Raw genomic sequence first — 14920 nt, forward strand, 5'->3', positions numbered from 1 at the left:
GCTTAGTATTATTAAGAGCCATTGCGAAGATGATTGAGGGTGGCAGAATATCTGACCGCCTGCCTGATTTAGAGGGCCTCCCCAGGCTGCACTATTCATCAGCAACCGTGTCAGGACATGGGCCTCGTCATTTCATCCTGCTATCAACATTATCATCTGCACCTTTTCATTTTCTCTTAAAAAAAACTTTCACACAAAATGGGCGCCACACAGCATATCGAGGACCAGGTGGAGTGGGACATGGTACTCGAGAAGACGCAGGTCGTCGTCGTTGACTGTATGGCACACGCCCAATCCTAGTTGACGACAAACCCCGTCAATGTACTTCAGACAGCAAGGCTAACCCTCGCCACCGATAGTCTACGCGGACTGGTGCGGTCCCTGCAAGATGATTGGCCCTCACTTCGAGCGCCTGGCCGACGAGTACGCCAAGCCCAAGAAGATGGCCTTTGTCAAGGTCAACACGGAGAAAGGCAGCATCGGTCAGATGTACGGCGTGCGCAGCCTTCCCACGTTCAAGGTGCTGCACAAGGGCGTCGTCGTCGAGACCATCACCGGCGCGAACCCGGCGGCGCTGGCCGGCGCCATCGTCAAGGCCAGTAAGCTCGTGCAGGGCGGCAGCGGCTCGGAGGTCTTTGGCAACCGCGGCCAGACGCTCGGAGGTAGCGGCGTCAGCGGCGGCGCCTCCGCCCTTGGCAACGTGACGTTTGATCTCGTCTCGATCATCAACCATATCATCACTATTCTCGGACTATACTTGGTGTCGTTCTTCTCGGTACGTAAAAGGCCTGGATGGACGCTACGCGGATGGGGGACCGCGCCGATTGCTAACTGCAGTGTGTAAACAGAGCGACGCGTACAGGTCAGCCAAGAATTCGTCCTTTAATATTGAAAAAAAGAAGAGCAACGCCCCTGCGGCAGGTGCAAATGTCTCACGACCTGCTGCGGCTGCACCTCCCAAGCCAAAGACTTTCAAAACACTGGCAGATTTAAGCTCAGAGTAAAGTGTACACGTTAGACACATAGAATATAGTTATTGACTTGGCGATTACAATACCAGCGATCCAGCGGCCAAGAGCCTCCGCTTTCTATGATTCCTAAACGGACGCAGCTGTTCAAGTTGTTTGCTCGAGAAAATGCATGTCTTCTTGGACTGATTCTATGCGGGCTGGCAGCTAAAAGTAACGAGAAAGTTGCGAAAAGGAAGTGCAGACATATTGTTCAGCCTAGGAGCTACATTGCTACAGCACTGGTGACAGCGAGGGCTATTGCACCGACACCCTGCCTGATCGCTGGTGCCGTATCCAGCCTCACCCAGGTTGAGCAGCCGCTGTGCGCTGCGTTATACTCGGCCGCCTTGTAGATCCCGAAACTGAGAACTAGCCCTGGCGTCACCCTGCACTGCCCGCCCCTCGACGTTGAAGCAGGTGAAACTTACGGGGATGGAGCTCGTGGCGAGGGTGATGGTGTTGCTGATGTCATTGGCGCCGAAAGAATCTCCGTGGCTGTCTGTGAAGAGGGCAATTGTAAGGTTTCCGTTGCTTTTGGAAGCTGTGTAAGCGGAGTTGAGAAGGCTGCTTTGCATTATGATTTGGCCTGACCTTGCATCCGGTGCAGTGACTGCCTGCGCCAGGGACGCCGCCGCCAAGACGAGAGAAATGAAGGCTGCGGTCGTGACTTCGTGGTTTATCTTGAGCTTCAATCATGTAAGTTCTTTGCACAGCTCGCGGCTGGCGGGGGAAGGGACGGATGTCAAGATCAGGCGGCACAAGGCTACCGATCTTCCCTTAAGGTCTTATGACGAACCATTTTTATTGCCGTCGTAGCGATAAGACGCGTTCACTAGGTACTGCGCCAAAACGTCATTAATTCCTGCTGTCTCTGCTTTTTGATAGCAATTTGTGGTGATCCTTGATAGCTACTCTACCACCCGTTTGGGTGGTGATGCAATCAGGTGCCACCAACGAGCATCATGGGACAAGGAAACACATTCCTGATCTAATCAAGGCCGATCATTGTAACACTCTCATCCTAGCCTTATTCCCTTCTAAGATAAGGCTCTTGTCTCTGTCAGGCCATCGAACGGCTGACAATGAGCAGGGCCAGCGGGTTGGAGCAGCTCTAGTGGGGGCGGATCCGCTGTAGCCATTTACGGGGCAGCCACTGTAATTGGACGACTGTGATAGGCTTTTTTTTTTCACTTTTATAGGGGCCTAGCAGTAAATTTATCCTTTACAACCACGCGACGCCGCGACGCAAAAATCTGGAGGAGCTTCTTGTCTGAGCCCGCCCTTCATCTACAGCAAACAGGCAGGGAGAGAGGCATGTTTTCTCTCGCCGGCTTACGGAATGTCTGTCCGAGATGCTACAGGGCGTCTGTAGCGGCTTCGCGACAACACAAAGCCGACTGTCGCGGAATCGCACGAATACCAAGAGTGCGCCAACAAACTGCGACGCTTTCATTGAGCCGAAAAGCCTCTACAGCTCGTCAGTTTTCGACTTCGCGACGCTTACGAGACGGAGGGGCGATCAGAGAGGCGGAACAAACCCCCGAGGATATTGAGCAAGTCGTGCGCGAAGCCAAACAGCGATTTCGAGACACATTGCCAAAGGGGTATTTGACCGAGGAGGAGTATCGACTTTACGAGAGATTATACGGCCCACCTCTGCGAGAGACGACGCCCGAAGATGTTGGCATCCCAGAGCACTCCGATATGGGAGGCGCGCGCGGCCACCCAGATGGCCAAGGAGTACTGCTTCGAGAGCTGGACGGGGGCGAATTCGAACAAGTTCGCTACGAGAGGGCAACACAATCGGCGGAGGATGGCGAGAGCGCCGACAATGCCGTAGTTGCGAAAGAGCCCGGATACATCGACATTGTTGCGCGAAGCGAACGAGAGCGCGTCGCCCTCGAGCAGCTGCAGAATGAATTCGAAACTACCGTACGGGTCGAAGAGGAAGCAGCGTATGAGCGTGAACATCCCGAGGAAGACGACGACCTTCTCAGTGGTAGGGACGAAGAGACCTCATGGGCGACAGAATACTACCCAACCCAACAGCCAACGTCAACCGGAGAAGCTCGCCGCTTCCACCCTTACACGTTGGAAGGCCGGTTTCACGACAGCCCTGTGGAGATTTTGCTCCCACAGGAGCGCCTGGTAAAGCCTCTGCAGACGCTGCTCGGAAGAACACACTTGGATCACGTCAAGACTGCAGCAGAGTCTGCATTTGGAGGTAGGGGCCTGCCAACATCTCCTGTGACACCATTTAGCCTACGAAACGGGCACATGGGTGGAATTGGTCTACCTCCGGACACAAAACACATGACGGAAATCGAGGCAGACGCTTTCCTGGCCGCCTATCTACCAGGAGCGTATTCCAGCAGCATGGCAACGCTTCGAGAAGTACGAAAACGAATTGGCGGTGACTGGATCCAATCGCGGTTGAAGAATGACGGACCAGGCTTAAGTGTACTGGATGCGGGTGCAGGAGGCGCAGGCCTTGTCGCTTGGGAACAAATCTTGCAAGCGGAGTGGGATCTCCTTGCAGAGAAGGGGGAAGTCGAGGGCGACAAGATACCTGGCAAGAAGACAGTTGTTGTGAGCTCGGATCGACTCCGCGGGCGCCTCAAGACGTTTTTGCACAACACCACCTTTCTTCCGCGGTTGCCCGACTACTTGCACTCTGGCACGATGAAGAGTGCCGAGCATCTGGATTCCGGAGGCGAACCGCAAAAGCGCAAGAGTTATGACATTATCATTGCGTCACACTTATTTTTGAAAGAGAAGCAAGATCACTACCGGCAAGCCATCCTGAACAACCTCTGGACGCTGCTGAACCCAGACGGCGGCGTGCTCATTGTCACGGAAAAGGCTCACCCGCGCGGCTTCGAAGCTGTCGCGCACGTACGAGATACGCTTTTGAAGCAATTTCTGCTGCCTCAATCCGGCGAGAACCCAATGAATGCAAAGGACTTTAACCCAGGATACCATCGGGAGCTCGAGGCAGGCCGAATCCTTGCGCCGTGCACCAACCACGGCACATGCCCGATGTATCCGGAACCAGGCAAGAGCAGAGGACGGAAAGATTTCTGCCACTTTAGCCAGCGGTTCGTAAGACCCGGCTTCTACAGCAAGCTGCTAGGCAGCGAGTCGCATAACCAGGGCGAAGTCGAGTTCAGCTACGTGGCCATCCAGAAGGGCGTTCAAAAGGGCGAAGCGCAGGACGGCAAGGAGCTCACCGAGGAGGCATTTGCCGGGTACGAAGGCGCCGAGGAGGTGCCGGACATGTGGTCGCTGCCGCGCATCATCCTGCCACCGATCAAGCGCAAGGGCCACGTGACGCTGGACGCGTGCACGCCCGAGGGCCGGCTGGAGCGGTGGACGGTGCCCAAGAGCTTCAGCCGGGTGGCGTACCACGACGCGCGCAAGTCGCGCTGGGGCGACCTGTGGGCGCTGGGAGCCAAGACGCGGGTGCCGCGCGGGGCGCGCACCGGTCGCGGGGCGGGCACGGAGAAGCAGCGGGCGATTGAGGCCAAGCGGGCAGAGCGCGAGGCGGCGCGGGAGGGGCTGGGTACGGACTGGCAGATCAAGACGAGGCCGGGACGGGGCAACAGCCGCCAGAGGAGGCGCGAGGATCTTATTAGGCAGATCATGCAAGATCAGATCGACGAGGAGGACGGTGAGATTGATCGGGAGGTGGACGAGGAGCTGGCGGAGCTGGACCGTGAGGTGGAGGCTGAGCGCCGGTTCAAGGACTAATAACAAGATGACCAGGCGGCTTCGGAGAGCACCGTGCGGTGGCATATGTACCATATCAGGGCCCGCGACGCAGGATGATGCGTTTGCAAATGCCTATCTGTATAATACTGTTATCTAGCGGTGGGAGACGTGCGGGGGCGGGGCCATGTATCAACAGCTGCGTGTATAATAAACTTGTACGATAGGGACATTACGGGAGCACGGGGAAGAATCAAAGATAAAGACGAGGCGTTGTGTAGATATGGAGGTTTTTAACTCTAGATATGGAGGTTTCAACATTTGCATCTCCGCGTATCTACAATGCCCCCCATGTTTGCTATTGGATGTTGGAATTGACGCTACTGTGATTGGATAGCGATAAAAACAACAAGCCGCCCCACAAGGCGCAATGGCGTCAACTGGGGCTCAGAATTGGTGATGCAGCCAGCATGGATCCTGGGGGGGGCCGGACCGGACGAGGCGAGCTGCCCATGACTGTGTGCGTCGGGCGCTCGGCTGTAATTTTTTTTTTCATTCTCTTCTCACAGCTTTATTTTCTTTCCTTGCAATTTTTAAGATTTCTTCGATATTCAATCGCATTGAATTAATAGCTGAATGCGGGGTCTGGTCTAGAAATCACCACCAAAACTTTATCCCCCCAAAATAGCGATCCCCAAGACGGGCAATTACACCTACCCAAGTCCAGCCAGCTCCCACCAGCCCGACGACCCGAACCGGAGCTCACCTCTTCTTTTTCCCTCCTTTGGCCTTTCTTCTCCCTCTTCTTCCCCTCATTCTCCTTTTTATCTTTTTATCCATACACAGCAAATACCATGGATGGGCAACAATCGTCACCACAATCCAACGTCCTCCTCGCTGGCCTCTGCTGCCGCGACAATGTGCACCTCGTCGTCGGCACCAACCCTCTCGCCGCCGCCCGCTGCGCGCAGTCCCTCGCGGCTGGCGCGCGCCCGATCCTCGTGGCCCCCGCGACCGCGGCCGAGGACATGCACTACAACCTGCAGGCCAAGATTGACGACGGCAGCGTCAAGTGGGAGCGCAAGCCGCTCGAGGATGCGGACCTGTTCCGCCTCGGCCGGGACGAGGTCGACAACGTGGTCGACGCCGTCTTCATAACCACCGGCAACCGCGAGACCAGTACGTTCAGTCGTGGTCTCCTTTTACCACTGGGAAGGGAATTTCGCTAACAGTTCTGTATAGACGCCCACTTCGCTGCCCTCTGCCGTCGCAACCGCATCCCCGTCAACGTCGTCGACGCCCCGGACCTCTGCACCCTCACGCTGCTGTCCACGCACGTCGACGGCCCGCTCCAGATCGGCGTCACCACCAACGGTCGCGGCTGCAAGCTGGCCTCGCGCATCCGCCGCGAGATCGCCGCCTCGCTGCCCGCCCACCTCGGCGCCGCCACCGCCCGCCTCGGCGACGCCCGCCGGCGCGTCATCCAGCAAGACCGCTGCGAAACGACGCCCACCGGCGACGACGACGACTCGACCGGCCAGAGCGCCGCGTTCAACAAACTCGTCACCCCGCAGGACGCCGAGGACGCCAAGACCCGGCGCATGCGCTGGCTGAGCCAGGTCTGCGAGTACTGGCCGCTGAGCCGGCTGGCCGCCGTCACCGACGAGGACGTCGCCCGGCTGCTGACCAGCTACCCCGGCGCCACCACCGACCCTTCCTTTTCTTCCTCCCCCCCCGGCGGCGACGACGACAACGCACCGAAAAGGCTCGGCCGGCTCATCCTCGCCGGTAGCGGGCCCGGCCACCCAGACCTCCTCACGCGCGCCACCCACCGCGCCATCCTCGCCGCCGACCTCGTCCTCGCCGACAAGCTGGTCCCCGCCGGCGTGCTCGCCCTGATCCCGCGGCGCACGCCCGTGCGCATCGCCCGCAAGTTCCCCGGCAACGCCGACGCCGCGCAGGAGGAGCTCCTCGCCGCCGCCCACGCCGGCGTGCTCGCCGGCCAGACCGTCCTGCGCCTCAAGCAGGGGGACCCCTTCCTGTACGGCCGCGGCGGCGAGGAGGTCGCCTGGTTCCGCGCGCGCCGGCTCGGTCACCTCGTCGCCGTGCTGCCGGGGGTCACCAGCGCGCTCTCCGCGCCGCTCTTCGCCGGCGTGCCCCCGACCCAGCGCGACGTCGCCGACCAGGTCCTCGTCTGCACCGGCACGGGCAAGAAGGGCGCGGCGCCGGCGCCGCCAGAGTTCGTCGCCTCGCGCACCGTGGTCTTTTTGATGGCGCTGCATCGCATCACAGCGCTCGTAGGGGAACTCACAACCACCACTGAGCAGGAGCAGGGCAAGGCGGCGGCGGAGGCGGCGGCGCAGAACCGGACGCTGTGGCCGTTGACGACGTCGTGCGCGGTCGTGGAGCGCGCGAGCTGCCCGGATCAGCGCGTCATCCGCACCACGCTGGCGCATGTGGCGGAAGCTATCGAGGCGGAGGGCAGCCGACCTCCGGGACTGCTGGTTGTCGGCGCCGCATGCGAGGCTCTCGAGGGCCCGCTGCCGAGGGGCCGCGCGTGGCTCGTCGAGGAGGGCTTCCGTGGGCTAGATGGACTCGACGGCTTGGAAGCCATGGTCGCCGCAGGGTTGGAAGGTGGTGTCGCCACGGCGTGAGAAGTGCCTTTCTCAAGGACCGACAAGTCAGACAACAATTGTGACGGAGTGAGAGGACTTTTTTTTCGAGCGCCGTGACCTTGGTGGGCGGCTTTGATATCGAGTCATGTTGCATTTATACAGCGATGGGGCTGGCCGGCGTTTTAGGATTGCATATATACACATAGACACCATCGTACATAGAATTTACGCGTTTCAGGCTCGAATCACGTCTTTGTCCTTGCACAACTGTTCAAGTCAGAAAGATGTGTTATTCATCACATTGTGATGCCACGCTGCGCCCGTTATCTGTGCAAAGTCTATGCAGCACCATCCCAGTGGTCCGCTCTGTTGGTACATCGCCAAGTACAAGGCCCTTTTACTTCTATGCTACGCACTTTTCCCCAAAAAGATCGTCAAGTATATACAGATAGAAAAGAGAGTGGGCAGTTGTCTAGCCCGGTAGATGCAATAGAGACCTGGTCCGTTATAAAAGAATAAAAGGGTATAAGAAAAAGGAAAACGAAAATGCGCGCTCATGTCCAGTCATCACCATGTGAAGCTCTCCTCCACAAAATCGATAACGCTGTGTCCTTGCACGGCGCGTACAGCAGAACGTACGTCATCTGCAAGAGCACCTGGCCCGCAGACCGTCACACACATGGCGCCAACTTGCTCTTGCACTTCTTTGACGAGCAGCAGACGCACATTTGGACGGCCTGGGAACATCTTGACGGTCGAGCTCGAGCTGACAACGTCGCGAGGATTTTGTGGGCGTGTGACAAATATTTGGATGCGAAGAATGTCCTTGCGATTCGGAATGCGAAGAATCGTATCCATGTATGGTCGGACCCATTCGAGAGAGTCGTATTCTCGAATAATCCAGACGAGCGTCAGCTTGCGTGTGGCGACCGTGCCGGCGTTGTAGCCTTCTAGAAGATGTCGGAGGTAGGATATTTGGTGTGTGATGCCGGTCGAGCCAGCAAAGAGCACGCAGTGTCCATACGAGTCGAGACAGTGATGGCCAGCATACGGCCCCTCCAGGACGGCCTTGATGCGGATGCCACGGACAGACCTGCTTGCCCGATCGAAAAGCTTTCGTGTCACTCCAGTGTGGGCGCCAATGACAAAGCACACGTTTGTATAGGCGTTGGCCCTGTCGACGGCATTGAGAGGTTCCTTCTCGGCGGAAACGGGTAGGGAATGGGTTGTTTCGTGCTCAACCCAGGCAACCGAGAAGGGGTGGCTTTCCCAAGAGTTGATGCCCCAGAAGCGGAGATAGGCGTGGGTACCAGGCTCAATGTCCATATATCGTGGCAGGCGAACGGTGACTCTTGTGACGTCACAAGGCATGGCCTCACAAAGAGCGTCAGTGAAGCCCTTGTCAGACCAGTTTGCGTACGTGAGACGGACGACGCGGGCCAGGCGGTCAAGCAGCCAGAGCATGACGACAGCGATGATCCAGGGCAGCTGCGGCAGGTATCCTCCCTCCACAGAAGAGCTGGCGCAGTGTATCCATGTGCAGACAAATGAGACGAGCGCAAGAATGATGTGGAGATTGAGAAATGTCTCGTAGAATGCGTGGCGGAAAGGAGAGACGCTGAGGAGGAGGAGAAGAACAAGAGCAGCAGTCCCAACGGTGCCAGAGCCGATAAACAAGGAGGTGACGATCCTGTTCTGCACGTTGCGCCAGCCGCCGTCAGCCACAGCGACGATAGCCCAAGCAGTGACGTGGATCAAGGTATCGATGACGACGATTCGGCCCATCCATCTGTGCAGAAGGTTATATGTATCGAAGCTGATCTTGAGCATGGAGATTAGCGGGTTGTTGCGGCCGGCGAAGATGATGAGAGGGACCATGTTGACGACGGCAAGGACGCCGGCTCGACCTCGCAGTTCGGCACAGAACGCCCACTTATTTTCGTTGCGCCAGTTAAGGACAAACATGTAGGCCAAGTTGCTGCCGAGATATACGATGATAATAAACATGTGGAGTCGGGAGGGCAGGGTGCCAACGTTGATGGCGGAGGAAAGTCGAAACTCGCGGTTATGGCGCTTCTTCCAGAGAGGCGCATAGATGAGGTTCTTCTTGAGACTGGGCATCCAGCTCCATTGGGAAACTTTCCAGTAAGTTTGCTTTTCTCGAGGTACAGACATGGCAGAGACCTGGCGCAGCTTTGCCCAGAGAATCTCCATGAGCCGGATGGTGAGAATGATGAGGCCGAGGCCGCCCAAGGTTAGCCAGAGGGCATCCTTAAAAACCATGTTCATGGGCTGGTTGACTCCATTTAGTGAGTTGTAATAGGGTTCTATTGTCGAACTGGGTTGCTCTACCTCTTCATTTGTGCGCATGTTGAAGGTGTGTGTTGTTGGTGTAGACGCCACACCGGCGAACCGGCGAGGGTCGACGTCCATGTCGAATTCCGAAAATGACAGGGAGGAGGGAGGGAGGGTCGGCGCGAGAAGAGGTAAAAGAAAATCCGGCAGAAGAAGTGACGAGTGAACCAAGAGTCAAGTGAGAGTCGAGCAGTATAGGCCTCCAACTCAGGGAGGCCGATTGAATACTGAGGAGCCGTAGATGGACGAGAAGGAAGAATGGAAAAGGCCAGTGACGAGAAAGAAAGGTCCGAGAGGCTAGCATAAAAAGGATTATGCGGCAGATACAAAGAAATGCCGGTGGGCAGGGGGTGTGTTGTTGCGAGGCGAGCGTCCTTGGCGACAGGCGGCGTGTGAGAAGCGAGGCCTCTACTAGTAGTGATAGAGGCTAAGAAAGAAGAGGAATGCGCCAACACTCCACAACGGGGGCTAGCGAGTGAATCTAGGCAGCACAGGAGCGGTAGTGGCGAAATGGACGATTTATTTCCTTTTCAGGAGCTGTCTTGCAGTGCCGAGGATGATGTGATGTATTCGTCGCGTGTACCAGGTGTAGAAGGTATAAATAAAGAGGCGGGAAGCAAAATGACAGATTCGAGAAGATAGCGGGAGAAGTAGTGCCGGATAGGTAGTGCAGAGTGAAGTAAAAATAAAGAAAGTGCGTCAGTAGTTAAAATATAGGGCGGCCTTGCAAGAGTCTGTTGTGTCGTGCAGTGACGCAGACGGCGGTTGGATGCAGGACAAGGGCGGCACGTTTCAAGAGGAGGTGCAGATGCAGAACAATGCTGGTTTTTTTTATCGTTTTTTTGGCGTCGTTCAGTTGCGGGGGTTTCAGAAACGATGAGAAACAAGACCGACGCAGAGAGTCGATCAACCAGAGCAAACGAGTGGCAGGCGAAAGAGTGGACGACAGGCGAGGAGCGGAGGAGGACCAACGACAAAAGGCCAACGGCAAACGGCAAACGGCAAACGGCAAACGGCAAAACGAAAGATGGGGAGGCGAAACGAAGGGTCGTCGTATCGACAAAGGGAGAAAGAAGGGGGTTGGTCTGAAAGGAGACGTCAGATTCCCTTGGCTTCCCAGGTCGAAGTGAATCAGAGTTGAAAGCCGACAGACGGACGACTGGGCAATGACGATCGTCCGAGGGGTGGGTTGAAGTTGGATGCGACGTAGGGGCACGCTAACTTTAGCAGCGGGGTGCTAGGACGAGATGGAGGATGAAGAGGGAGAGAGGAGAGAGAGGAGAGAGAGGAGAGAGGAGAGAAAAAATAGGGCTGGGGCTTGAAGCAAAGGCGGTGGACGAATATATGTTGGAAGAAAAAGAGAGGTCGAGGAAAGGAGTGGACGAGCGAGTCGAGCGAAAAAGACGACAACTTTGCGGTCGGTTGGACAAGATCAGGTCAGATTTGGTCAGGATAGGTCGGTAAGAGAGGCGAGGGAGCATTCCATGGAGTGGTTTGAGTGGTCTAGGAGGAGGCTTGGGGGCTGGTTTACACTAACTGTACCTGTGGCCTCCGCCTTCCGTTACTGGTCAGCACCTCGCAGTGCCCAGTTGCCAGTCCAGGGGTTGTGGATCCACAAAACGCTGTGCCTGGCTTGGGCGCAGGGGATAACAGCGGGTATACCCACGGCCAGTCCCACCCCGACGACGAATGTGCTGTTCCTGTTGATGATACAGCACTGGCAGTTTACGGAGGATTTGTATCTGATGTTTCCCATCAACGAGCCGAATCCGTCTGACAGACTTGACATGTCCAAGCTGGATGAAGCCCTTAAAATTCAAGCTACACCAACTAACCCCGAATCTACTCCCATCTTAGATAACTCCCGCAAGTATGGCCCTTCACTCCGATACGAGGTACCTTTGCCACGCAGCAATCATCACCACGTAAAAGGTACCCGCTGGGCCGCAGCGCCCCCAGCCAAATTGCCCTTTCCTTGGCACAGCAGATTGGCTGCGGAGAATCATAATCTTCGACTTGCCTGCGTTGCCTTTCCACCAAACCTCAGTTCATCATCCAACACCTGCAAAGTCGCATTCCCGCCTCACGGCCCGTTTCCCTCTTTCGTCCCATCTCCTCACCAGTGGCCACACCCGACACATCCAGGCAACGGCTGGTTGCATCCGGACATCATCAACGCGCTGTCCTCCCCCTCCTCTCGGACCTCCAGCAAGCCTCTTGTCCATTTCTCCCTCCACCACTCACAAGGCATGACTTTCAACATCAACCACTGCTCGCCCAGAAAGGCTTGTATCCTGAAACCCGCCACAGCGGAGCGCTATACTGCAGGGGCTCAGGCTTATGGGTTGGAGGGAGGGGTCGCACTGCATACGCGATCGTGTAGTGGCTTGCATTGCCTCGCCTTTGCTTTGCTCGCCTCCTGCAACTTCAGCCAACCAGCGTGCGCGTGAACCATCTTCCCTGCTAACCCTGTCTGCTTCTAGTCGACGCCCACCACTCCTTGTCCAGCAAACAATTGCTCTGTCACCGCCACAAAGTACAAGTCCAATCGTTCCTTCGCTTCTGCACCTCTTCTCTGCATATTCTCTCACCCGATCTGACACCTCCTCGCCTGGTGACCGACCACACCTTCAACAAAACACGTCTAGCCGCCCAGTCGCGCCCGAGTCCCGCCTACACGTGAATGTTTCAATTCGCGCTCGTCCAGTGCCCGGGCATCTGCCCATCTACAGATAACTACTGTTTATAAAGCACTCAGCACGGCCACAGACACCAACGTCTCGGACCCCTCCATGCCGTCTCTGCCGGCTCTGCCGAATGCTCATCGCAACATTACAAGACCGCTTGCGTGGCGCCCAGAAGGATAAATTCTTATTACTTACTCACCAGCCACCAGTCTGACAGTTCATTTACAAAGGACCGCCAAGCAGCCACACCAGTCGTACACGCAGCATGCTGTCGAAATTTTAGTTAATTGCCTCTAGTTATGCCACGCCGGCCACGTACTGGTATTCATCCCGTCTCCATTGCCATCCACACCAATATCCGCCCTGCTGGTTTTACGCCCGCTATTATTACTCAATCTGCAACAGTATCCACGTTGCACAAGAAAGCCTCGGGAAAGGTAAGCAAATTTGTATCAGCAGAAACGCCATGCATGCTGCAATTATCAGCCGTTTGCGTCGCCATGCTACGTTTCACTCGCCCAAGAACGGATACTTCTGGCCAAACTATCAACAAATGAGACAGCCAAACTCTTTACAAGTCAATACGCGGAACCGCTAAATATAACCCGGCGAGTCGTGGCCAAGGGTTGCACCAGAGTCGTTGTATTCGTCAGGGAAGTCGGGGAAATAACTACCCATGCAGGTACGGAGTAGCCTCCAGTGCATCCAAAATGGCATCTGTCACACCAAAATCTTCCTAGATGCAATCATCCGACCGCTATAAACGACCGAGGGAAACAGTCTCCACCGGCGAACAATGGCAAGAATGGTTCAACGACGTCTTCTTCATTCCAGTTGATGACTGGAAATCAGCCGTCGTCAGATACACCAGCTGCGGTGCAAGACTGCGTTGCGATAATAATAACACTTAGTTGCACACAGCACCTGCCACTCAATAGCTCGGCCTGGTAGGGAATAGTCCGCAATAATATCATGTCATATGTCACGCACTTCAAATGATCTCACGGTGCCGCCAACATCGGTGCCACGACTCACTCAAAATGTCCGGCGGTAAATGCTACTGGTAAGCTTAAAAATAATGCCAACTCGTACCAAGGGAGCCGTCCAAGGGTGTTGGTCACCCTTGACCAACCCAACCAGCGCATAGAACCGACCGCGACCTAGCTCAAGTACCTCAAGCTACACAAAAAAAGGTGTCGTTTCCTTCTGCTTGAGTTCTTGTTGCTTCTCTGCTCCGTCATTCATTTGCGCATCGGCAACTTCGTTCTAAGTGTCATGCAGAGCATGGTCTCATCCAACAATCGTGTACCAGAAGAGCTTTGGTGATTTTTCCCGCTTGCACCACGGCACGGCAACCCTTTGTCGACGAACCGTGCACCAAAGCTATAGTATCCTTATAGGCTTTTTTTATAGGATTCCCCTTTGTTGTTCTTCTTTTCTTGAGTCTACTGCAAGAAATACGTTATCGGTGGACGTCACAAACACGCGCGTTCACTATGCTGTCAGTGTATCTCCACAGCACGACGGTATTATATATTTATTCAAAATTCAATAGAATATTTAAGAAATATATATTCCTGTCGAAGATGGTTTCTTGAATAAATTTCAATTCCGTTCCAGATTGTTGTGCTTTCATCATTTATTGATTCAACCTAAAATCATGCCTCAGGCATCAACGCTGTTCCACTCCGACAACTGATCGCGCAAGCTCTCCTCTGAGCCGAACTGATCCGGCCGCCTCTTCAAGATCCGTCCCGCCCGCCGCCCTTCGCCATTGAACAACACATCATGGGGTCCAGCACGTCAAAACCCGAGCAATCGGGCTATCAGTGGAAAGCGTACGTACCGGTCGACTGGAATCCCCCCTTCCCTCCGTCAAACCCTGCGGCAGCTACCACCAATCTCTTCAATGCAAGCTAACCGCTATCTAAAAAAAACAGCTCAGGCACGCCTGGCGTTTCCATGCCCGTCCTCGACTCTCTGCAGTCCAGTCCCGAGGTACGATACCGCTCACCATCGACCGAATTCCATCACCGCTGCCGTCGATTCCCAGAACCAAACTAACCGCCCTGTGTGACAGACTGACGCCTCACGTGCCAAGCTGCTCGAGCAGCAGGTCCACGCCCGCGTCGCCGAGGAGCTCAAGAAGCTGCAGAAGCGCGAGGCCGAAGCCCTCGCCGCCGCCCACGACAAAATCGCCTCCGCCGCCCCCTCTTCCGACGACGCCACCACCACCAACCGGTTCACCGTCGGCAAGGAGGTCGACGCCCTCCGCAAGAAGCTCGAGGAGCGCAAGCAGGTCCGCGCGCTGCCCGAGGAGGTGGAGCGCGCGCGCGGCAGGGTCGTCGAGTGCCTGCGCGTCAACGACCGCCGGCCGCTGGACTGCTGGCAGGAGGTGGAGGACTTCAAGGCCGAGGTGCAGAAGCTGGAGCGGTCGTGGGTCGACAAGGTGGTGTCGTGAGTTGCGGATGAAGGGGGGATATAATCATTTGATGGATTCATGGGGGAGGACAGGTACCTTGAGCCTTGTTGCTGCACACGCTGG

At 56.1% G+C, this 14920-nt stretch overlaps 4 protein-coding genes across 4 annotated transcripts; 3 read left to right on the forward strand and 1 right to left on the reverse strand.

The window, feature by feature from the left end:
• Nucleotides 1-198: 198 nt before the first annotated feature.
• ISF_05726 (37S ribosomal protein Rsm22) lies at nucleotides 199-4760 on the forward strand (the record flags this gene model as incomplete). Its single annotated transcript, XM_018849331.1, has 7 exons — nucleotides 199-277; nucleotides 360-775; nucleotides 849-1000; nucleotides 1213-1332; nucleotides 1384-1526; nucleotides 1618-1706; nucleotides 2493-4760. The coding sequence occupies 7 exons, from the start codon at nucleotides 199-201 to the stop codon at nucleotides 4758-4760; spliced, it is 3267 nt and encodes a 1088-aa protein (XP_018703358.1).
• Nucleotides 4761-5572: 812 nt separating this feature from the next.
• On the forward strand, nucleotides 5573-7372 carry ISF_05727 (Uroporphyrin-III C-methyltransferase; the record flags this gene model as incomplete). Its single annotated transcript, XM_018849332.1, has 2 exons — nucleotides 5573-5897; nucleotides 5961-7372. The coding sequence occupies 2 exons, from the start codon at nucleotides 5573-5575 to the stop codon at nucleotides 7370-7372; spliced, it is 1737 nt and encodes a 578-aa protein (XP_018703359.1).
• Nucleotides 7373-7900: 528 nt separating this feature from the next.
• Nucleotides 7901-9766, reverse strand: ISF_05728 (Ferric reductase, NAD binding protein; the record flags this gene model as incomplete). The annotated part of the gene is made up of 1 exon (XM_018849333.1): nucleotides 7901-9766. One exon carries the CDS (start codon nucleotides 9764-9766, stop codon nucleotides 7901-7903), a length of 1866 nt encoding a protein of 621 aa, XP_018703360.1.
• Nucleotides 9767-14163: 4397 nt separating this feature from the next.
• ISF_05729 (DUF1690 domain-containing protein) lies at nucleotides 14164-14836 on the forward strand (the record flags this gene model as incomplete). The annotated part of the gene is made up of 3 exons (XM_018849334.1): nucleotides 14164-14213; nucleotides 14316-14373; nucleotides 14456-14836. The coding sequence occupies 3 exons, from the start codon at nucleotides 14164-14166 to the stop codon at nucleotides 14834-14836; spliced, it is 489 nt and encodes a 162-aa protein (XP_018703361.1).
• Between the last annotated feature and the right edge of the window lie 84 nt (nucleotides 14837-14920).

Source organism: Cordyceps fumosorosea (genome assembly GCF_001636725.1).
Source record: "Cordyceps fumosorosea ARSEF 2679 chromosome Unknown scaffold_14, whole genome shotgun sequence".
NCBI lineage: Eukaryota > Fungi > Ascomycota > Sordariomycetes > Hypocreales > Cordycipitaceae > Cordyceps > Cordyceps fumosorosea.